The sequence below is a fragment of the Megascapheus bottae genome, chromosome 3 (genome assembly GCF_031878675.1).
Source record: "Megascapheus bottae isolate mThoBot1 chromosome 3, mThoBot2.hap1, whole genome shotgun sequence".
Classification (NCBI taxonomy): Eukaryota; Metazoa; Chordata; class Mammalia; order Rodentia; family Geomyidae; genus Megascapheus; species Megascapheus bottae.
Genome location: NC_143511.1, coordinates 19,529,377 through 19,555,003, shown reverse-complemented (window position 1 = coordinate 19,555,003; position 25,627 = coordinate 19,529,377). Strand labels below are relative to the sequence as shown.

Genomic DNA, 25,627 nt, shown 5'->3' with positions numbered 1-25,627 from the left:
GCATGGCTGCCCCTCTATATGTTACATGGCTAGTAAGTAATGCCTTCTGTTATGTAACTGAGATTCCATGGACAGCCAGAAGCCACTCTGCCCGGTTGATATTTTACCTGTGCCATCTACAAAAATCAAGAGCTGGGTGTGGTGGCTCACACCTGTAATCCTAGTTAAACAGGAGGCTGAGATCTGAGCATCAAGTTTCAAAGCCAGCCCAGGCACAAAAGGACCAGAGACTCTTATCTCCATCTAACCTCCAGAAAAGGGGAATTGGGGCTTAGCTCCAGGGTAAGGTGGTAGCCTTGAGTTGACGAGCTCAGGGACAGCCCCTAGGCCAAGCTCAAGCCCCATTATCCACAAAGAAAGTCAAGAATAGTTATGATTTATTCATCCTATTAAATTCAATGAGCTCTGCCCTCTATGCATTTTAGATAAAGGGGTGAAGAAGACCTCTACACTTTGTATGTAATCCACAAAAATCCCTAGACTCTAGCAACAAGAGAACAAACAAGCAAGAACTGGATTACCGAAAACTATTTCGTTAGTGCAATGAATGAAGTGGATTGAATGTTAGATGTGGGCAGGCAGTAATGTTGGTTAGGATGGCAAGCATTTAGGAGGCTTCATTTGAACAGAAGCATAAATGATAAGCCAGTCATTCGAATTGCTGTGGGGAGAATTGTGCCATGCAGAATCAAAGAATCCAGAGGAGAAAAGTCTTCATGCATTCTCAGCATAGTACACTATCTGTGGCATTGAAAACATGCAGATTGAAAAGAGAGCTGGAGGTCAAGGGCCCAATAGTGAGTCTAATCAGTACCTTGGAAATCTCTAAACATGGAGGGGCCTATACATGGCTCCTATGCGATGTCATTGTGTTTGGTGTCAGAGATGGGAAATAAGAGTGTAAGTCTGAATGCTTTCTGAAGAAAGTTGTTCCAGGGTGGCAGCCATGTCCACATCACAGGAAAAAATAGGCAGCAACAGAGGAAAATCTTAGTAGCAAGATAGACTTCCATGGAGGAAAGAAATATGTTTTGCTCAGGGAATCCAAGTATTGATTGCATTTCTTTCTTCTGCTTGCTGACAAAAAGAAAAAAAAACATTGCAAGTATTGAATTTCAAAATGGTCTCGTTTGCTCGAAGATAAGCATTTGGCTCCATAGGATGCTTTCACAGATTTGAGAAAAATCATGGTTGATCCAATTTATAGCCCCTTTAAAATTAATGTGCCAAAATGGCATTCAAGAAACTATGGTAAACAAAGCATAGCATAGTTGACAACTTGCTCCAGAACTGTATTTTATTTGATGCTAAGAAGCTATAAGGAAAAAATAAAAACTACCTGCAAGTATTAGAATATAGTTTGGGCTGCATACAATTAATGCTAATGGTAAATACTAATGGTAATAACAGGAACTTCATTTAAGATTTTGGCTAGCTATAGTGGAATAGCTCTTCCAAGCCTTAGAATATATGATTAAGTGGTAATCTCCACAGTAATCTTTTTATTGTTATTATGTTTTTGATGGCACAGAGCTTTCAAATGAGGGCCTTGTTCTTGTTAGCCAGGTGTTCAACTGTTTGAAGACCTTGGAGAAAATTGTGCTATGTGCACTTCTTCTAGAATTTCACATATAAGATAACTGGAAATCCAATAATAGTCACAAAAGTCTAAACATGAAGCTCAAAGAAATGTAGTAATTATGGTAGCTATTATATTTGACACATTTCATTCTTAAGTTCCCCCTCAGGAATGAACAGAACAGAACATGACTTGTATTACTTTGGTGAATTAACTTTTCTTCTACCTGAAGCCATCTTGTCCATTTCTTCACTGAGTCCTATCCCTGCTTTCCCCATTAAAGATCCCTCTCAAGGACTTATTTTTGCAAATTTTATTTTCAACTCTGTTACTACCATCAATATACAGATAAACCATATGTCTTACAGTTTTATTCCCCTTCTTCCTTTGAGGATGAAATTTCTGGAGTCTATTATCCAATCTTGCCCTCTCCCAGCAATTCTTTCATTATCTCTTGAAGCCCCTACATCAGGACTCCACCCTAGGTATCCACTAAAGATGCTCTTGGCAAGGTCACTGTGACTTTCCAAGCCAACCACAGCACTTCTTTGTGCTCTCATCCAACTTGACCTAACAGGGCAACCAGGATGTTGCTCTGTCTACCTACATGTACATATGTGTCACACACACACACACACACACACACACACACACACACACACACTGCAACCCTGCAGAACCTGTTTTTTGTGATTATTATCTGTTATTATATTTGCCACTTATTGATTGCCTCTTCTATAAACATCCAGCATCTGTTCCACTGTGTACCAATTTCCCAGAACAGTATCCAGTACTCAAGATGTGTTTAGGGAGTAAAAGCTGGATGAGTGAGGGAATGTGTGAGTGATTTTCATGCAAATTCACTTTGTGTACTGAATTGATTTCCCCAAGAATCATCTTCGCATTGCTTTTGCTTAACATTCTGTTACTACATTATAACCAGGCTTTAAAAAGGCCCAGAGTCTGTTCTGCCCTTCTGATTTCGAAATGTATTTTCTTAGCTCATTCAATGTAACCAGCCTCAATAAGGATGTTTCTCCTTTATAAAACAGAGCTCATGGCTAATAATTTTCTTAGCAGCTTATATAACTAATACCTGTAAAGTACTCTGACCCATTCTTGGGCCAATCTAAGTGTCTGATTCTTGTGAGTCTTAATTGTTATTATCCTGGAATGTGGACAAGAGTAATAAAGATGAATTACTGATTAATCTTGTAAAGTATCACTAAAATCTTGACTTACATATGTCTGCGATTAATCAAAATGGTCCTGCTAAATGACCATTTGGAATATAATTATATAATCCTGATATTGTTACTAATGAATGATCTCAGTAAGAGAAAATACCAAGAAAATCATCACTAAAGTTTATTTCACAAACCATTACAATATTACAATTATAAACAAAATAAGGATAGTGTACATGAGATTTTCTGTCAAGAACACTTGTGAAACTTTCTAGACTTGAAATGGGTCTGAAAAATCTTGCAACACTGCAACATTTTTCACTTTATTTAATCAGGTTCTTATCTGTGACCATATAATACTTTGGGGTTCTTTTGTTCTTGGCCATTACCAGCATGTAGTTAAGGCTAGCCTTGAATTTGAGATCATCCAGCATCAGCCTGTGAAGTGTGGGATTATGATTATAGCTGTTGCACCATTGTACTAGACCGAATCTGCCCCCTTTCCCTTCTCCCCCTCTCTCTCGCCTTCCCTCCCTCCCTCCCTTCTTCCTTCTTTCTTTCCTTCCTTCCACTTTTGCATCTTTCCTTGTTGTACTGGCGTTTGATTTCAGACTCTCAAAGTTCCTTAGTATATTCTGTTACTGTGACAAGTCCAAAAGCTTTCTTTTCATTTTTGATGCTAGTTGTGGTGCTTGAACACAGGACTTGACCTTTTTCCTCTCAGGACTATGCTCTACCCTTGATCCACAGCTCCACTTCTGGTTTTTGTTTTGTTGTTGTTTGTTTGTTTTTGTTTATTTATTGAATATAACAGTCTCAAAGCCGTTCCTGCTCAGGCTTGTTTTTAACCTCTGTCCTCAGTTCTCTTCCTGTATAAGCTAATATTTCAGGCATAAGTCACTGCATGGGTAGCTCCTTATTTTTTCCTTTTCAAATATTTTTTTAAAGTCATTTTTACTTTTTGTCCAGTAATGGTATAGACCATGATTCTATTTACCTAAAACTTTGACAAAGCTGGGAGCATAAGGACATAGCAACACTTCTGGCTTATTGATTGAAATTGAGGAGCTGCTAACCTTTATGCCTGAGTTGGCCTAGCGCTGCAGCCTTCCTGATCTCAGCCTCCTAGCATACATAGACTGAAGCTTTGCTTTTTACTACTCTGGGCTTTTATTTTTCCTTTACTGGAATTCTAATGGAAAGTATTACACTTGTTCTACAGGTCCTCTACCATTTGAGCCAGGCCTTCAGTCCAGTATTTTGCTGGCTATCTTCCAGATCACATCCCTTAGTTTTTTTCTGCCAAAGCTGGCTTTGAAACATGATTCTCCAGATTTTGGCCTCCATTGGAGCTATAATAGGAACCCTAAGCCACTGGTGCTTGACTACCTTTTTCATTTTAGTTGCTTTTAAAATTGAATTTCATTTCACATTCTGTTGAACTACTGCATGAAAATTAAGCTGAACATGTTTGACCTTCACAGTTTTCCTAATGTTTGTATCTTTCTTTGTTCCATACAGTACCACATTCCCCTGTTCTGCCTTTCTAAATCCTGAGTTATTTTTCCTTCTTGATCCTAGTCATCTAAAATATATCTTGCCTCTGCTGCTTGTTACAAGTCTATCAAATGTGTCTTCCTATCCTCACCATTAGAACTGACACCTCTCTGGCAGACTTCGTCCAGTGAATGCTCCCCAAGTTTCTGGTGCAGGCTTTACCTTTCAATCCTGCATGTAATTTTTTTAATTAATTTACTTTATTGTTATTATGGAGGTGATGTACAGAGAGTGCCAGTTGCATGAGTCAGGGAATGAGTACATTTCCTCTCATAATGTAGCTTCTCTTCCCTTGTTGCATGTATTTTTACATGAAAACCTTACCCCTTTCTTTTTCTCCCCTTTACAATTCATCAGAACTCCTCATGACTGGCAAGAAACATTCTAGGCTTTTGTAGAAGGGCACATAGGGTTTCTGACAATCACTGCAGGGACCACAGAATAGAAAATGTGCATGTCATCTTTAAAACAGATGGTTTGAACATTCTTTTTATTTTTTTGTCAGTCCTGGAGCTTGAACTCTGGACCTGGGTACTGTCCCTGAGCTCTTCAGCTCAAGGCTAGTGCTCTACCACTTGAGCCACAGCACCTCTTCCTGTTTTCTGGTAGTTGACTGAAGATAAGAGTCTCATAGACATTTGTGGCCAGGTTGGCTTTGAACTGCAATCCTCATATCTCAGCCTCCTGAGCAGCTAGGTTTACAGGCATGAGCCAGCACACCCTAACATTGTTCTCTTCAGTATTAAGAGAGTTTGACACTGCTTCTTTTTTTAATTAATATATTTTTATTGTAATTAATAAAAGGGTTACATGATATTTGCCAGATAGAAGGTGCATTAATTCACATACATTGATACCCTTTCACATGTCTTGGTATCCATTTCCCTCCCCCCACCCACCACCCACTCCCCGTATTGGTTTTCCCCCCTTCCCTATCAAGTTTCAGATAACCAAGATCCCTTCCACAGATGTTCTTGCCCTCATCTTCCCAGTCAGTTCTAAATAGCAAACTGATTTGTTTTTTAGAAAAAGAAAACAGGTGTGTCCATTGGCAGTGTTTTGGATAAGAGGGGATGTGATTTGCAGAAACTCAGAGCCAGAATTTTCTTTGAGAGATAACATTATTTGTCCATTTATTCTGATTGCAACTAAGAGATAGGCAGTGTGGCTGTCATTTTCAGGTACTTAGTTAGGTGGCAGTCAGTGTGGTTTAATTATCTAGGTACTTAGCTGGGTGATAATGTGGCTATTATTGTCTAGGGACTTAACTAGGTGAGAGAGAATGATGATTCACACAGCCTTTGTCACAGGGGACTTGCTATGGTTTGATGAAAAAAAATGTTCTAAATAAAATGTAAGCCAACTTCCCAGCTCTTTAGTTTTACCACTCTGGTAAGGGCAGAATAAACAGCACACAATAGCAAATACAGTCTAGTTGCTGTGGAACCATCTTTCTGTCCCATTTGGATTATTAAACTTTAATAAGGCTGGCTGCAATTGATATTCATCAGCAGGTGTCTAATTCATTGACAGCATTTCATTACTTCCTGTAAGTGTAGTCAATAGCATTCTTTGCAAAGAGAGCAAGAAACCTGAAATTGAATCTTTTTTTTGTGATGAGGCAAGTCTATTATTTTACTAAGGAATCTTTCTTAAACAACCATTATATACCCAGCACTTGTTTGGCATTTGTCTTTGTGTTTCCTTGAAAAAAAATAAAGTAGATCAGTATGGATGTTATAAAAACATGGATCATAGAATGGTTGTTTGCTTTATCTTTTGGTGTAAATGTGAAGTTTCAAGTCCAGATCATTTGTTTGTTTCCTTTGTCTGGCTTCGGAAATGTCAATAAAAGCATTAAGCAATTCCTAAAGGAAAAAAAAAAGCCCATGTCAAGGATAGGCAAAAAAGAATGAGTGAACTCAAGCTATTAATCTCTCTATTTATTTGGAATTGTGGCTGTCATTCTAACCTCACTCTTAAATTTCTGGGACAGGATGGAAACTATGATATTTCATGGACACTTATTGCATATGTCTGGTTCTTGAGGATTTTATGATAGTTGATTACTACTTTTCCTTCCCAGCAAAGATCAACTCTTGGATTCAACATTAAAGCTGATGGATATTTAGGTTATTTTCTGAATCAGAAAGTTGTTCTTTACACACACACACACACACACACACACACACACACACACACACACACACACGGATTTCTTCATCCTTACATAAAAGGCATATGTTTAGATGGGGCTGGGAGTTTGGCCTAGTAGTGGAATCCTTGCCTAGCATGCACAAATACCAGGGTTCAATTCCTCGCTACCACATATATATATAAAAAAAGCCATAAGTGGTGCTGAGCTCAAATGGTAGCGCTCTAGCCTTGAGAAAGTATGACAGTGCTCGGGCCCTGAGCTCAAGCCCAGTACCGCAAAAAAAGGCATATGTTTAGCAAGAGAAGATAGATGAGGCATAATGGGCTTGTATAATAAAAACAGTAATAATAATCATAATAAAATTAACCACCTCCACCTGGTAGAGATATGCTTTTATCTGATAGATACCCAGCTGTACCAAGATTGGTACAAGTTTGCATTTAAATGACAATGGCTAGGTGATGAGTGTTGTTGTACTTTGAAATGTTCTAGAGGTAGGTGATATTAGATAAGGGAGCTTACTTAAAATGGGCTCCACTTTAACTATAGCTTGGTTGTCATTGTTTTGTAATCCTTTCTTGGGATTTATCTGCATCCTCCTATAACTCTGTATTTAAAACTTTAGAGTAACTAAGGATCTACTGGCCAAATGTATACAATACAATTCCCATGTATTTTGGAAACAGAAACAATGTGACTTTCATAAATATATGTATAGTGTCACATTTTGTAATAATCACAATCAAGTTAGATTTTTATTACTGTATTAATATAAATTATGGTACATTTTTATGGGAAACAGCACAGTTTATGGTATCCTTAAAGATAGGTGAAAATCTGAAATATTTATTGCTACCTCAATTTTAGTTTTAGCCTAGAGATTAGTAATTCTGTGAGTAAATTAACTTTGGCAAATCCCACTGTTAGACTACCATACTCCTGAATTAGCAAGATATCAATAGCTATCCTCTTTTCCTTTGTTTTCCTATTAATAGTGACTACTGAGCTACATGAGAGGAAAATGAATTCCAAAGTTGTTCTGCTGTGATATAGATATCTCTTTCAGTAGAAGACTAAAAAGTATATAAGGATCCAATCAGGTTAAGGTCACTGCAGTTCCACATTGTTGTGATTCTACATGCTGAGTTGAAAGTATAGTTTTGACAGTAATGATTGGAGACATAGATGTGGCCACTGCTACCTTCTGCATGATGTACAAGCCATCAGAAAATAAAGACAACAATGTAATAAACATGGACACATTGTATTAACCTGATACCATCAAACAGAAAATGTATATGACTTCTTTCACAGATTTTAGTCTGTTTCACTTGAGCCATATTCATCATGTTTGATGATTACAATCTAAGCCAGGATTTCAAAGATTATAAATTTTGATCATTACTTAGGAGTGTACATATATTACGATGATAGCTAAATGGCTCATTGAACTAAACCTGAGAACCAGCCTCACAGAGGCACCCATTTATATATTTGTTAGCTGAGTCTTGGCAAAGATAGTGATGTGGTCCCTCGTATCAGATCTTTGTTTGAATCTGAGCCTTAGCCACCTCATGAAAATAGGTCAGATACATCCATCCATACTTTGTTGAAAATGAAGAACTTGCTCGCTTCTGAATTCCAGAGAACTTAACACCCGGGCAATTGCTTGGGATATTATGGAAAATACGGGCCTCATGCAGTTCAGCCATATCTGCCTGTCTGATCAGAGATGACAAGTCACTAAGTTGACATTACTTCCACTTTCCCAAGGAAAGGGTGTGATAATACTCAATTTATGAAGCCATTACAGCAACCAAAGGAAAAGTAACAGTGGATGAGTCTTGAATAGCACCAGACTGTTTACTGCAGTGTTGTTTCGAAATATACGAACCTAATACCAGTGGTAATGTTTTTGAAAATGTAGCTTGTCTTCACTTATGGCAGGTTTGTGTTTATTGGCAGAAAATGTACTGAGTTAAATTTCTCTTTCAGAAATGTTATGAACTGCTCCGTGTAAGGTCAAGGTTATTGCTTTATCTACTAGAGGCCTTTGATAGCACTCGAGCCCCTTGTGGGGCTAATGGAAGGGTAACTTGCTTTCTCCTCCAGAGCGGAGCCTATAGTTGGAATTGATTCACAGTAAGAATTCCATAATCTAAAGCCAACTTAGAGAAGAATATAAACTTCATCATTACTGGCATATCCCTCTATTCTCCTTTCCAAGTAAGTGCCTTTCCAAACATTTACAGTAAATTCCTTCCATGCCCTTGTTGATAATAAATGTTGGTAGTCTCTATGAAAGAAATTTTAAAAATATTACTCCTGCCCTGTAAGTTTAGAAGTGATTGTATATCTCAGAGCAGTTGGTATTCAAACTTGATACTTCATATTTCTATTGGAAATGGCCCTTTCCATTTAAAAGCCTCGCCCTCTAGAGGTCTGAGTATAGTTTAAGTTTAGCCTTTGCTCTGGCATGATCCAAGATGTAGATGTTTTTGGCAGATTTGACAGTGGCTTTAAAATAAATAAATAAATAAATAGGAATTATGCATGTCATGATTGCCCAAAAAAGATGTGTTGGTGTTTGACTTATTGACAGTGATTATTTTATAGAACATATGATATGCATGTATTGTTTGTTGTTGTTTAGAATGAGAAATTGAGAACTCTAGTCTGCTTGCTTCTCTTTGCCTTTATTATTTTCCATCTGAACACACTGGAAGAGCAGCTTGCACAGCACTCATACCATGCATCTGCGGCAGTTACCAAAAGAAAATAATAATCTGGACCTTTTTATATTTTATTTTGATTCATTTTGAATATTTTTATTGTCTAAGTAGATTTACAAAGGAGCTGCCATTCAGCAAATCAGTTTATGAATATAGTCTTTCTTCATCATTGTTTTCCCCTTTCAACATTCTCACACACTCCTGTTTTGTTTTGTTTTGTTGTAAGTTTATTTATTGATTTATTCTGATGCCAGTCCTGGGGCTTAAACCCTGAGTTTTTGTGCTTAAGAAAAGTACTTTTTTAGCTACTGAACTATTTCCAGTCTTTTGGTAGTTAACTGAAGATAAGAGTCTTCTGAATATCTTTACCATGGCTACCTTTGAATCATAATCCTCAGATCTCAGGCTCCTGAATAATTAGGACCACAGGCGTGAGCTACTGGCACTTGGTAATTAATTTTTTTACAAATGTTTACAAACAAAATATGTGACATGAATAATGTACCAAGTGATGTTTTGATACATATTGGCTGATGTCAGTTTGAATATGTTAATGTATTTAGACATGTCATATATATGTATATATGCATATATTTATATATATATAAATATGTATATATATCATTTATTTCTTACTGGTAGTAATTCTTGAACTCAGTCCCAGCTGTTCTTTAACTTTTCTCCCAAGGCTGATTCTCAACCATTTGAACCACAGCACAGCTTTTTATGGGGGTTAATTGGAGATAAGATGAACTTTTCTGTCTAAGCTAGCTTGGATTTGCAATCCTCAAATCTCAACCTTTTGAGAAGCTGGTATTACAAGCATGATTCATTGATCCCTGGAAAATTATCATATCTTTATCAGGAAAATACTTCCTTGTTTACTCCTTGAGGTCCTAGAGTCTTGCTGAGAATTCTGTGTCCAGGGAAGGAGAAGTCTAAAGCAAAACAAAAACTGGATTGATCAGCATGGATTGGCCAGAGATAGGATGGTATAAGCAGGAAGAAATGATTTGTTTAAACCACAATTGTTAAGCAACTATTTTTACCTGAAATACAATAATAAGTTTAGTAGCATCTGGTGTTAATGGACGGGAAAGGACCAAGTGTGCTTTGTTCCCAGCTCAACCTCTGATTAAATCTGATAATTTTAATTTCTCAGTTTTCCTTTGATTCAATTTGAATTTTCAAAAATAGGTCTCTTACATATCCATCTTTATATAATTTTCATAATTCATTGTTTAATTTCAAAATATTTTATGTGAAGTTCCCAGATATACAGAATACCTGAAGGTTAATATAAGTAACATTATTGAGCAGAAGCATGTATATTTTCTTTCATTAGTAAACACACATAATTTTTGCTTATAGCTATTCTACTATTTTGGGAGGGGTACAAGGTGCTATTCTGGGGCTTGAACTCAGGATCTCGGCATTGCCCCTGAACATTTTTGCTCAAGCTAGAGTTCAATTAGTTTGGATTATATCTCTATTTCTTGCTTGTTTGTTGTTAATTTTCCTGCCTGGGCTAGCTTCGAACTTCTATCTTTACATCTCAGCCTCCTAACTAACTAAGATTACAGACATGGGCCTGTAATCAGCTACTATTCTACCCTTATGAAAGACTGATTATTTTTTCCAGTTATGCTTTGGAAATAACTCAAAGAAAAGAAATCCACTCTTTTAATATGCTGTCCTAAGCTACTGCCACACCATTGTGTACTTTTGTGATACAGTGTAATAAGCCACGTTAAAGAGTCACATGAGGTAGCTGACACCTATGGGAAACTCCAACTACTTGGAAGTGAAAACAGGAGCGTATTGGCCCGAGTCAGGCTTAGGTAAAAGTAAACTGAAAGATGAAGTAAAAAGAGAAATGTCTTCCCCAGTACCGGCAAAAGAAGGAAGGAAATGGAAGGGAAGGGAAGGGAAGGGAAGGGAAGGGAAGGGAAGGGGAAGGGAAAGGGGAAGGGAAAGGGAGAAGGGAAAGGGGAAAGGATCCAGGATCCATCCAGGTTAAAAATATAGGAGTGCTGGGGCCGGGAGTTTGCCTAGTGGTAGAGTGCCTGCCTAGCATGCACGAAGACCCGGGTTCAATTCCTCGGTACTCACATACATAGAAAAAAGCCAGCACTGGTACTGTGGCTCAAGTGGTAGAGCTCTAGCCTTGAGAAAGTCCAAGGGCAGTGCTCAAGCCCTGAGCCCAAGCCCAGGACTGGCAAAAAAAAAAATATAGGAGTGCAAACCCTCAGATTCAATCCTTATGAGGAAAAGACATCTATTTAAACAGAATTGTTTCTACTAAGGCTTTAATAAATGAATGTTTTAAGCAACTTTTTCACATCACAGAAATAAAAGTAGCTATTTTCTTGAGAACTTCATATCAGTGAGCAGGACATCCTATATTTTCAACATTATTATTCTTTATCATCATCATCATCATCATCATCATCATCAAATAGATATACAAGGAGGTTTCAGTTCAACCTGTCAATTCATGAGTCCAATAATTTTTTTCCTTAAAATTCTTTGTTGTTATCATGAAGATTATGTACAGAGGACTTCAGTATATCATGTTCTAGTTAGTTTTGATGAGGTGGCTCACAATCTCCAAGGATGAATTTTGAAAACTGAGATAAAATCCCATTTGAGCCCCATCTCACTTCTGGATTTTTGCTGATTAATTGGAGTTAAGAAACCCTGAACATGTCTGCCTGGGCTGGCTTTGAACTTCACTCCTCAAATTTCAACTTCCTGTGTAGCTAGGATTAAAGACATGAGCCACTGGTGTCTGGCAAGAAATTTTCATTTTACTGGAAATTCTCATAACAGTTGTCAAGCAAGTGATTTCATAATTATCATTGGATTCGCTGTTCCTTTAAATGTGAAGCCAACTTCATTTGCATTTGGTATGCTTGGAAAGCATATAAAATGGATTTTCATTTGTGTGTGGTTATATAAAATTAAATATGGTTGCTTATAACTGCATCTATTATTTTCAGTGTATTATTAAAATGTCAAAAGAACATTATAAATTACTTCATAATGCGTGGCTTACTAGCCAATGGAATACACAGAAAATATACCACATATGTTGTAGGGTGGAAAAGGAAAAAGACAGGGAGAAGTAGTAAAAGAAATTTAGCTTAATGTTCACAAAAGCATTTGTTCCACTTCCAATGTCTCCCAGCCCCACTTCCCCCCTCCCTTTTCCGAGAAGTACATGTGTATATTTAACCTTTTGAATAACCATCCTTTTAGGCCAAGGAATATAGAATGAAAATGCAGCCAATCGTATGGACTGCTTTTTCGCAGTCAAGTCTGTGAATGCTTAAATTATCCTGTCACTGAGTTCAGCTTAGGACTACAGGAACAGCTCTAGCAGCTGATGTACTGATTTCACATATATACATACAAGTGCATATCCAAAGCATGAATGTTTCTATGAATAATTTTGCTTAAGGTGTTGTACAGCGAGACTATCATTTCATAAGTCAGATAATGAGTACAGCTGGGTCTTTGTTATTGTTGTTGTTTTTAATAATGTCACCCCTTCCTTTACTTTCTCATATTCCCTTCCCCCAATAGTAGGGAGGTTTTTTTAGATCTTGTTTCCTCATATGAGTGAAAATGTACTACATTTTGTTTTATAATCTTGTCTTTTGTCTTCCCTAATATAATGTTCTTCAGTGGCATCCTTTAGCTAATAACTTTATTTCCTTAGAATTATTGTAAGCCAGCTCAATAGCCAGTCTGGTTTTTAAATGCAAAACATTGTTCCTCTGCTTACCTTAATTGTTCTCAATGCATAGTGTAAGAAATCCTGGAACTGGAAACAGAATTCCATGAAACCTGTACGGTTCTCACATAGGTTGTGCTGCCTGCAAAGAAAATCATGGAGAATAAGAGTTGCACATACTTATTTTCTGGGTGACAATTCGGTGGCCTCAGAAATTTAGTAGCTAGCTATAGGACAGCTTCTGACATGAGTAGCCTGTATCTTCCAAGTTCTTAACCCTTATAGGACAAATCTCTTGTTTAAAAACATCTTCCTACTGGCATTCAAGTCCCTGGGTAGAACAGAAAGGATTCCCTAGGTCTAATTCAGTTGCATATAATTAATCTCCATGTCTCGTCTTACTTAAATGAACTGACTGGTGAAACGAATATGATTTTGTCATCTTGTTGTTTGCCGCTGGTTGTTTTGTTGTTTTATTATGTTTGTTCTTTTTTCTGTCCTGTGAGGGGATGAGTTAGGGGACTGAATGGAGACAGGAAAGGATGAACAAATGGAAGCATGGCACTCAGTAAACACCATGTGGAGAATGAACCGTACAACTTGTGGGCAGGAACAGAAGGGGGAAACTGGGGAAAAGTGAAGGAAGGGGTGATTCTGAAAAAGGAATGTACTCATTACCTGTCTTATAGAACAGAACCCTCTCTGTACTAACTTAATAACAACAAGATTATATATTTTAAAATATTGAGTAATCTCTTATCCCACTTGGTTCTCTTTGCACATGCCACAAGAGCTTTCTCAATCAAGTTGAGATCACTGGAGAGTATAGCTGCTCGTTCCTGATCTGTGCTCCATTGCTGACTTGTCTTTTTCTGCTCACATTACTAACATCGGCCGGGAGTTTGGCCTAGTGGTAGAGTGCTTGCCTAGCATGCATGAAGACCCGGGTTCAATTCCTTGGTACCACATACATAGCAAAAAAAAAAAAAAAAAAAACCCGGAAGTGGTGCTGAGGCTCAAGTGGTAGAGCGCTAGCCTTGAGAAAGTCCAAGGACAGTGCTCAGGCCCTGAGCCCAAGCCCAGGACTGGGGAAAAAAAAAATTACTAACATTGCTTCAAGTAGCAATATAATTTAGGGTTGTGAATCAAATACCTTGTATGAATGGTAAAATAATTTCTAAAGTCGTTTTTGCTTTGTTTTTTGGTGGATTGACTATATGTTTATATCTAGACCAATCATATCTATTACTTTTAATGAACCCTGTTTTGTGAAAGAATAAGATTTATTTTGGACATGCTTGTCAGAGTGTCCTTGAGCTTTAGAAAGATGAACAATTCTCTCTTCCTCTTACAACTACCTAGTTATTAGAGTCTTCTCAACCTCCTCCATTTATCTCTGGAAACTCTGGGTCTATTTACTACGGAGAATAGTATAATTATGGTATATGTAAGAACTTTCAGAATGGATGTAGCATATCCTGAACAGTGATATCTCTCAAAACATGAGGAAAGGACCAGAACTGGGCTTCATTGAATTGAGTATTCAGGCTGCTGTCATCATATAATTTTATAGATAAATTAAAAGTTCTTTCCCAAACTCTTTTCTCTTTTCTATCACCATATGTAGGGTCCCATCAGACTTGAGATGTCTACTTCCTGTTTATACCATGCTTTGGTTAAATTATTTAGGTCATGTTACTTAATGTTTCATAGGTTCCTAATCTTTGAAAATATATAAAACACCTACTCTGTGGGTGTTGCTCTTAATTACCATAGTAGAATTCATGCCATTGTTCTGCTTCCTTTTTGTTTGTTTGTTTGTTTGTTTGCTTGTTTTCTGGTCCTGGCACTTGAACTCAGGGTCTAAGTACCATCCTTGAGCCTCTTTGTGTTCAAAGCTAGCACTCTACCACTTGAGCCATAGCACCACTTCTGGCTTTTCCTGAGTAGTTAATTGGAGATAATAGTCTCATGGACTTTTCTGCATGGGCTGGCTGTGACCCTCAGATCTCAGTCTCCTGAGTAGCTGGAATTATAGAAATGAGCTACTGGTGCCCAGCCTTTCTGTTTCCTTTTTATATTGCAAGAATGCTTCATCATTTTGTTCATAACCCTTTAAGACAACTTACTAAGCAATGTTAAAAAAGAAAGCAATCAATAAAATTTTAAATTTAAGTCTGCTGGCTAAAATGTGTTCACACTATTTTAACAACAGCAACAACAACAACAAAATAGTTAAATTCCACCATTCTCTTAAGCTCACAAACCTGTCTAAGAGTGTATGATTTAATTAATAAACCAATACAAAATGGCTTTTTCTGACTTTCAGAGCCCTAGGTAATACCAGTTTCTTTTATCTTTTAATAACAATGCTCGTGGGCTTGTATAAATTGATTTTTGTAAGCCATACATTAAAAAACAACAATATGTGCACATTTAAAAGTTCAATGAAAAAGACTACTTGGCATTTGGGTGAAAGGATTCGGGTTGCATTTCATAATATATACTGCCTTTAGTTTATTAATTTTTAACTTGGCACTCAATTACGTGAAGATTTTCCCCTACCAGAAAATAATTAACCAATTTGCAATCATATTACTTCAACCTAGAAAATATCATTATTTCATATACTTCTGGACACATTCTACACACCTTTCCTTCTGCTCAAGTCCCACAATCCGGTTTAATTCTCAGATTACACAGCATTTTTGAGAAATGTCCAAGTTTTCTTTTATGTCAAATATGTTTGGTTTCTGGATATTTTGTACTAATTCAAACCCCTTGTCCATTACTAATTGTTTTATATCGCCCACGTAGACCTCTAGCATCTGTTTTTGTTATTGGTATTCTTTTATGTGTGTGTGTGTGTGTGTGTGTGTGTGTGTTCATGTGTGTTCAGCTCACAAATTTATTTACATTTGGCTCTTTGATCATAAACCACATGAGCATCAATGTCAGATACACTGTAGATAGGATAATGGTTGTGGCCATCTATTTTTCTGCCCTCGTGAGGACAGATCACAGTTTATCTCCTGTTTCCTCCTTGTATTTGTCAGCTAGGGCTGTCATATAGAATAACACTGACTGGGTGGATCAAGCAAAAGAAATTGATGTTCTCTCAGTCCAAGGTCAAAGTAACAGTGGAGCTGAGCTCTTGTGAAGCCTCTTGCCCTGATGTATAAATAGCTACCTTTTTACATGGCCTGTCCTCTATGACCTCATCTTAGGGGCCAATGAATAGAATGAAGAGAGAGAGAGAGAGAGAGAGAGAGAGAGAGAGAGAGAGAGAGAGAGAGAGAGAGAGAGAGAGAGAAGCCCAAGTCTATGATGCTCTACACTCATGAGTTCACTTAATTTTAGCTACTTCACTAAAAGCTTTATCTATACAGTCATAATGAGCTATAAAAAGCTTTTTTACATAGGAATATAGGAATTGTGGGGGGTGGCTCTATTTTGAAATGTGTTAAATATTCCTTCTTAAAAGATTTCATATCTAGCCAGGCACGATGGCTCTCATCTCTAATCCTAGCTACTCAGGAGGCTGAGATCTGAGGATAGTGGTTCAAAGCCAGCCTGGGCACTAAAGTCTGTAAGACTCTTACCAGCCCGGGCACCAAAATCATGAGACTCTTACCTCCAATTAATCACCAGAAAACGGGAAATGGGGTAGGGTGGTAGCCTTGAGCTGAAGAGCTCAGGGGCAGTGCCCAGGCCCAGAGTTCAAGTCCCATAACTGCCAAAACCAAACCAAAACAAAAGACTTCAGGTCTCTGGTTCTCTGCCTCCCGTCTCATCACAGCTCCATGCTCCATGTGCTGATCTCCATAATTTATGTTAGGACACCTGGTCCACTGCCTTCTGGCTAGAAACAGGTATGAGATGCCATAGGGGTGGGTTCTCAGTATCTATGAGCCTGTCAATCTCCCTACATTTACACAGAGCCCTGATCAAATCTTAGAAGCACTTGGTCTCCTGCCCCAGTGACACCCTTCTTCTGAAATCTCTTCAGACTTGCAAGTGGTTAATGTGCCCTCAATGTCCTTTGAGGATTCCATAGTTTATATAATAATTCCCTCCAAGTATCATTTTAGAACAGGGATATTCACTACTGTCTCACAAAAGGACTCTAAACCCAAAGGAGGGCCCATGGACCCTGGGAATGGAGCTCTACCTCTCTGGAGAGTCCACCAAGAACAGTCCTTTTTTTGCCCCCACAGAACACTGTTGTGAGAGTAAACGATTCCTACTTTGGATACTTGTTCAATTTCTGGCTCTGATATTATCAGCATCTCTGGGACATGTTTGATCAACTGTAAAATGCGAATGATACAAACCGGGATCATACATAATCATGATTGTACAATGACAGGGCACATAGCAAGGTTCCAACCTTCTATGGCTAAAACCCATGTTGATCATACTGCAGATTTATCTCCTAAGAATTGCTTCTGTGTTTCCTCTCTTAAGAGCAGAATTAGTGATTGGATATCTATCAAGATAATTCAAAATCATGGGGATTCATATTCAAAATAAAAGTGCTAATTTTGGCCAACAGGTAAGACTCAAAATCCAGATAAGATAGGTTCATGCACTGGCACTGGTAGCTCATTCCTATATTCATAACCACTCTGAAGGCTGAGGTCTGAAGAACTCAGTTGAAAGCCAGCTTGGGCAGGAAAGTCTGTGAGATTCTTACTGCTAATAACTACCCAGAAAAAGCCAGAAGTGGCATTCTAGAGCATTAGAGTGGTAGAGCACCAGCCTCCAGCAATAAACTCAGGGACAATGCCCAGGCCTTGAGTTGAATCCCTATAACCAACTCCCATCACCCCCCACCCCAAATGATAGGCTCATGTATATAACTTAAGCTTAATTTAAGCTTAAGCTTGTGGACTTCTGCATGAATATATACATATGTTATCACATAGTATCTCTCTCACACACACACACATACACAAAGAGAGAAACACAAAGCATGGTTTTCTTAAGACCATCCTGTATCTTTTTTTTTAATTTTAATTTCTTTTTTTCTGGAGGTACACAGAGACATGGGGGTTCAGGAGTTGAATAGATGATTGCAATTCAATGAATTTAGCATTAGTATGGAAGTTTGGAGAGAGCATCTCTCTTCCTAGTGTCTCCTGTAATTCTTTTTTTTTTCATTTTAAAATAAACATTTATTTTAAGTGCTTTATGCCTTGTCCTGTATCTTTTTATATCCGACATTTATAACCATACCATTAACATAATAGTACTTTAAAATAGTTTCTTAATAAATTTGTATGGACTCAAATTATTTTATAGTTTTTAATGGCAATTTAAATATAAGAATACAGTCACTGATTTATACAGATAACCAAATATAATTGCACACTTATAAATGTTTTCATTGCTTTCTGGTTGTTTTTTTTTTTGTTTGGTTGGTCGTGGGGCTTGAACTCTGGGCCTGGTTGCTGTCTCCAAGCACTTCAGCTCAAGTCTAGTGCTCTACCACTTGAAATACAACACCACTTCTGGTTTTCTGATGATTAATTGGAGATAACAGTCTCAAAGACTTTTGTGCCCAGGCTGGCTTTGGACCATGATCTTCAGATCTCAGCTTCCTGTCTAGCTAGAGATGATAGGCGTGAGCCACTGGCACCCGGCTCTTTTTGGTTATTATTCTCTCAAATGCTGCTGATTAAACTAGATGCCATCATCCCATGGGCTCTGCTGAACTGTGTAGGTAGGGCCCATGTGATGATGTTTTTAGATTGCGACACAGCCCCACAGTGTCTGAAAGAGAAAACATGCTACTGAGGAAATGGGAGTGTTCTTATTCTCTAGCTAGTCTGTTCTTGGAGGTCTAGATGGAAGGCACACGATAACTGCTCATAGCAAGGTGACACTGGCAATTCCTGTAGTGCCAGTTGACTCTGATGAATATTTGCTTCCTTTTCTAGGTTACATACATACTGTGTTAGGGAAGTGAGGGATGGTAAGTGACGCTTAACTGACTAGCAACAAAAGCACCTGAAAGTGCTTATTCCTGTCTTTGTCTTTTTCGATATGAATTTTCCTGTTCTTGTATGGTTATACTGCATTTTTCCAAGAAACCTTGGTTCAGTATAGTCAAGCCATGGGCTAACCTATTCAGTCTCTGAGAATGCAAGTTCAGGAAGAGTCTATACTGGATACTTTTGGATCTTTTATTTGTTTGTTTCTTTGCTTGTAAGCTCTTTCTCTTTAGCAACTCTTCTACAAGCCTAAAACAGCATTTCAGATACTTCCTTCCTTGGTGAAAGAAATAGGCTCAGCCAGTATCAGCAGTATGACTTTGCCTCTCACAATCTAACTAGAAAATAATGGCATCAGTCTAGATGTGTTCCAATATGCCTTCTAGTTTTAAAATAAACAGATTCTTACAAATTAATCTGTACATGCTCTTCATTCGGCTTACTTCTGCATTTTCTCTAGAAAATATTTTATACAACCAAATAAATGCTTATTACATCCATGTTCTCCTTGGCTTCTATTTAGAACTTAGGACTTGAAGCTACCCTTTGTGGACATGAAGGATGTCCCTCTATCTCCAAGCCTAATAAGTAAAGGTTCATGGATCTGGTTGAAGAAAATAATTTATGGCCACATGTGTTTGTAAATTACTGTAGTTACCCCACTCTTAGGTTTTATAATGAGTATTCACTTATTTAAACCTTAAGAGGTTTCACAATAAAGAAGCATTTTCAATTGATTAAACTTACATGATCTTGAGATTCTGTTATAGTTGAATCATTAGCATCCCGGGTCTGCATCATGAAATGGGAAAAACATAATCCCTGTAAGTATTTACAAAATACCTGCTAACTGACAGGATTCAGCAGAGATGGGAAGCCATATAAATATATGAAACATACTCCTCAGATGTGAAATTGAAGTGATAAATATATAAATTGAAAATAGCATTCTATGGTTATGGTGGTTACAACTAATAATATTCCAACTCTAGGATCTAGCTGTCTGAATTCAGATTTTGGCTCTACTCTGGAACAACTATGTCACCTTAAGAACATGTGCTAAAGGCAGGTACCCCTTGCTCACACCTGGAATTCTAGCTACTCAGGAGCCTGAGATCTGAGGATTGCAGTTGGAAGCCAGCCTGGACAGGGAAGCCCATGAGACTCTTTATCTGCAATTAACTACCAGAAAACCAAAAGTGGTGCTGTGGCTCAAAATGGTAGAGTGCTATTTTTGAGTGAAATTGTTCAGGAACAGCACTCAGGCATTGAATTCAAGTCCTACAACTGCTCTCCCACTCCTTCCTCAAAAAAAGAAAAGAAAAGAACATAAGTTAACTTCTATACCTCAATCTTTCATTTAAACAATGGGGCAAAATTTTGTACGAATCCCACAGGGGTGTTTGAAGAACACAATCTAATTCATGTAAAGAATTTACAAATGTGCCTAGTTTATAAATGTCAGCCCTTGTGGTACTCTTCTGCTTTTGGTGCTTTCATGGCTATTTTAGTTTATTGAAACCACTTTCATTCTTCCCCATAGAAAGCAGCTTCAGTCGAGCATTCGCATCCTGCAGACATTTTTTTTTTGTCCTGCTGTTTCTGATCCACTCTTTATCTAAAGCCACTGACCCGTTGTCTTTCCATGCCATTATTTAGCTTTCTCTCTTTGTGAACAGGGACGGAGAGGCCTTGGCTCTGTGTTTGTCTGGGCATCTGGCAATGGTGGGAGGAGCAAAGACCACTGCTCTTGCGATGGCTACACCAACAGCATCTACACCATCTCCATCAGCAGCACAGCAGAAAGCGGCAAGAAACCTTGGTACCTAGAGGAATGTTCATCTACCCTGGCTACAACCTACAGCAGTGGAGAGTCCTATGATAAGAAAATAGTAGGTGACATCTGTATGCCTCTTCTTATCTGTTTAGTTAATAGTTAGAGGAAAATAATCAGTATCTGTGTATAAGGAATACATGGAAATAGCAGGGCAGAGTAGCTGATGAGACAGCCACTGTAAATGGAAAGATTCCATTACTGATATGTTGAATGTATTTGTCTGGGTCTTTTGCATTCCAGTGTTTAATCTCACCTTAGACACAATAAACCTTCAGTCTGGTTTTAGAAAAAGGATTAGTCCACATATGCACTGTAACTCAATGATGGAGAAAAAACTAGAATAATGGACAGCCCAGAGCCCTTGGCGTTGGCTTTTAACCTCTGTTTCAATGGTTTAGTTGTTTGTTTGTTTTGATCCTTTAATCATTTATTCAGAATAGTCCCATGGATAGAAATGATATTTTCACCAGGTTTTTTTGAAAATGCTTTTTTAAAAATTGAGATTAAATTGTTACATATATTTTACAGTACTATGGCATAGTTATGCTTAGCCAATATCACAAGTGCAGCTAATTTGATGTTGGAGAGTCTTAATTACATTTAAAGTAGACAGCTGCCCCTCTGTTCCACATCAGTAACTAAAAATATGTGGGAAAAGCTTGTTTTCACTTGCCATTATTCCCTAAATAATATGGCATTGCATAACTGTGCATATAATATTTGATTGTTTTATGTACTATAAGCAATCTAGAGATGACTTACAGTATAAGGTACTATGTATATATGTTATATGCCAACCTATAGCATTATATTTTTATGAAGCTTTTGACTATCATCAGATTTTGTTATTTATGAGAACTCTGAATTCAATCTTCTCCAGATAACAGTGAATCCTTGTACTTACTTAATTTGAACTAAATCTGTAACAAAGTGTTTTTCTAAAACTACAGCGCCAAGTCTGCAAAATAGAAAATTATAAAAGTCCCGGGGGAGTCTCCTATTCATTAGTCAAATAGACACAGAATTAACAGGTTGCCAGGCCAACTTCCATAAGTTTCTTATAATTTCATGCCATTCACTCACTTTGAACAAAATACCCAATCTTCCTGATAAATGGGAATTTAATAATATTTAGTTCATGGAGGCACTGCACAGATAATGAACAAGTCACTATAAAGTACAGAGCAAAATGCTTATTTGTTAAGCTTAGGGGAATTCTGCCTTAGGGAGTACCCAGCATGCTGCAATTCATTCTGCATGTCAAACATCTTTGCTATTCTTGGGCATGTTTTTTTTCTTTCCATTTATTTTTTATTGTAATTAATAGAGGGGTTACATTATATTCACCAGATAGAAAGTGCTTTACTTCACATACATTGATACCCTTTCTCATGTTTTGGTCCCCATTTCCCTCCCCCCTGCCCCTGCAGCTCATCTTGTTTTTCCCCCCTTCCCTATCTGATTTCAAATCATCAAATAAGCATATATCCAATATATCAGATAACAAGGTGAAATACTGTAACAATATGGGATAGCCAAGGGACAGCAAAAGAGATGAGAGATAACATAGTACATTAAGGACAACAATCACTCATTATATGGCTTATGTTTCTATATCCTGGAGGTTTTTTCATTTAGCGTCATATTATATGGCCTTATGTATCTAGGTTTTGTTCTATTGTAAATTTCTGCTAGGAGAGTCCAAGGTTTCTACTGATTATGACAAATGAGGGAAACCATCGAGCCTATGTTCCTTTGAGTCTGGCTTACTTCACTTAATATGATCTTTTCTAAGTCTTTCCATTTCCTTACAAATGGGGCAATGATGTTCTTTCTGACAGCAGCATAGAATTCTATTGTGTATAAATACCACTTCTTGTTTGGGCATGGTTTTTTTAAACCCTGGTAGAATTTATCTTTCTAAAGTGCAGCTGAGCTGCTAGACCTTACACTATTTAGCCTTTCCCTAGGCCTCACTTTAGAGCAAACAGCTGTACAGATGTGGTTCACTCTGACAAACAGGTATTTCGTGTTCTCATTGAAACAGAGAAGATCGAATATTGCAGGTTGAGCATTTTAACCCACATATTCAAATTGTTCCAAAACCCAGAACCTTTTGAACCCTGACATGACACACATCAGGATACCATACCTTAACATGTGTATAAAATTGATAAGAGAAACATTATTTTAAAATATCTTCAGTTGATGTGCATAAAGTGAAATGTATGAAGCGTGAATGGATTTAGGTTTGGACTTAATTTTCATCCCACCAAAATCTCATCCTGTGTGTGTAAATATTCCAAAATCTGAAAATGGATCTGCAATCCAAACATTTATAATCAAGAACAAACTTCTAGACTTGTCTCCAAATTTTCTCCTCCATCTAGCCTCTCTGCTCTCTCTGTCTCTGTCTCTCTGTGTCTCTCTGTCTTTCTGTGTCTCTGTCTGTCTCTCTGTCTGTCTCTCTGTCTCTGTCTGTCTCTCTGTCTGTCTCTGTCTGTCTCTGTCTCTGTCTCTCTGTCTCTCTCTCTCTCTCTCTCTCTCTCTCTCTCTCTCTCTCTCTCTCGCTCTCTCTCTCTCTCTCTCTCTCTCTCTCTCTCTCTCTCTCTCTCTCTCTCTCTCTCTCTCTCTCTCTCTCTCTCTCTGCATGTGGTTGTCTAGCTCGGCTTCACTTTCATGCTTGACTTTGAGCTGTGATCTTCACGTCTCAGCCTCATGGCCAGTCAGGATTACAGATGTGAGCCACCAGTTCTCAGCCTGAAATTCCCTTTTTAGATCAAGATTTTCAAATTACTCATGTGAGAGCAGAAATTTGAAAGCTATTTTACCTCTCGCTTTAGACTGACTACCCAATATTGGGTGGCCCTTAGAAAGTCTGAGATTCCACATGTGTAAAATGACAGTAAGATCTTTGCACTGACCTTAGAGCTTTCAGTGACAGTAGTGAAACATAGTGTAAAGACGGTGTACATCTGTGGCCCAGGCACTGTTCCATGAATGATGTCTCCATTCCCTACATGAGTTGCTGAAGCCCTTCAGCATCTTGGGAAAGTAAGAACTCATTTCTCCAGCTGTTGTTAACAGAAATACTGGTTGCGCCATTTTCCCAATCTATAAAATAATGGTCATCTGTTCCACTCACACCATAAAGAGCGGCACTTTGATCATGAACATGTTAACAGCTTGAACATGAGTGGAGTTGGCAGCGGCAGCAGCCTTTTATGGTCCAGCTGACCCCTTTTCCTTCTAGATGTCAAGATGATAAATATGCCTGGGTTGTGCCTGAGACTTTGCCTCCACCAGGCTTTGAACCTAGACGCCTCTGGTCCCCGGGTGATGCCTACATCCTGTTAGTGGCATCTGTGATTGAGTGCTACAGCAATGGCAGTGTCTTCCTTTGTATTGGGCTCCCTTTCCCAAGCCATTCATTTCCGTTTGTCATTTGCAGCCTCTCCCGAAGAGCACGGTTGTCATTCTTCATTTCTAGAGCACCTTTGTGTTTTGAACCCAGACAGTGAATAAAGATCCAGGGAGAGAGGATAGGACACCTCTCTGCTTCTGGGAAAGCATTTTTGTTCAATAAATTTTACTCCTCCTGAACATTTTCATGCTTGCAAGATGGAAAACATTGCCACTGGTTTCAAAAGACAGCAAGGTTTCCACCTCTGTGAAATGAGTACAGTCTTGCATATGTATTGCACTTGCACATTACAGATTTGATAGAGTGGTCTGGGGAAAGGGTTAATTTAACACATGAAACATCCAAATTATGTAGATTATAAAGGCAAGTTCTTTTCTATGCTGTCGACCTCATCTACATGACTTTTTTTGTCTTTTGCTATTTTATTAGCATTTATTATGTGTAAAAACAGGTTTTTACTATGATGTTTCTGTAGATACAAATAGTGTCCCCAGTAAAGCTCATATCATCCATCCTTCGTCTCCCATCCCCACCACACCCCCCTCTCTTAATAACCCAATTTCAACATGTTATTTGGCTATATTTTCCTTCATGTAGATAAAATACTTCAGTCAAATTAGCTCTCATCCATACCCTCCTTTTTTGCCCTTCCACTTCTATTTCCCCACAAACTGAACCTGTTTTCTGTTCCTGGTATTTGTCATTTTAAGAACTATTCTCTGCATATAAGAGAATACACAATATTTTACTTGCTCAGTAGAGCTTACTTCACTTAATTCACATAATGATCTTTAGATTCATCCATTTTCCTGCAAATGACACCATTTTCATTCTTTGTAGCCAAATAATTCTCTATCTTGTATATAAACCACTATTTCTTTATCGAGCCTGTAAATGATACAATTTTCATTCTTCTTTGTGCCCAAATAACACTTTATTGCATATATAAGTCACCTTTTCTTTACCTATATAACAGTTAATAAGCACCTATGCTGATTGCTGGTTTAGCTACAGTGTATGTTGCTGCTATAAATGTGTGGGCAAGTATCTTCACTACAGGTTAGCTCACATTACCTTTGCCCTCACATCCTTGCCACCATAGGCTACATTTTATTTTCCTATTGATTATCATTCTGACTGGGATGAGGTGATATTTTGATTTGCATTTCTTTATGACTAGGTATTGAACATTTCTTGAATTTTTTTTTGCCATCACCATGCTCCCTGTAATGACGGGAAAACAAAGTTTGAAAGGTTAAACCATAGACCCCCTCTCTCTGTGTATCTGTCTGTCTCTTTCTCTCTCTGTCTCTCTGTCTCTCTCTGTCTGTCTGTCTGTCTCTCTCTCTCTCTCTCTCTCTCTCTCTCTCTCTCTCTCTCTCTCTCTCACACACACACACACACACACACACACACAC

The 25,627-nt window shown here is 38.0% G+C and overlaps 1 protein-coding gene across 1 annotated transcript in view; it reads left to right on the top strand.

Annotated features, from left to right (window-relative positions):
• Nucleotides 1-25,627, top strand: part of LOC150065030 (proprotein convertase subtilisin/kexin type 5) — a 279,024-nt gene that overhangs the window by 156,331 nt on the left and 97,066 nt on the right. The window contains exon 8 of the mRNA XM_090329624.1: nucleotides 20,628-20,840. Coding sequence (XP_090185750.1) covers nucleotides 20,628-20,840 — 213 coding nt within the window. The remainder of the gene's footprint in view (nucleotides 1-20,627; nucleotides 20,841-25,627) is intronic.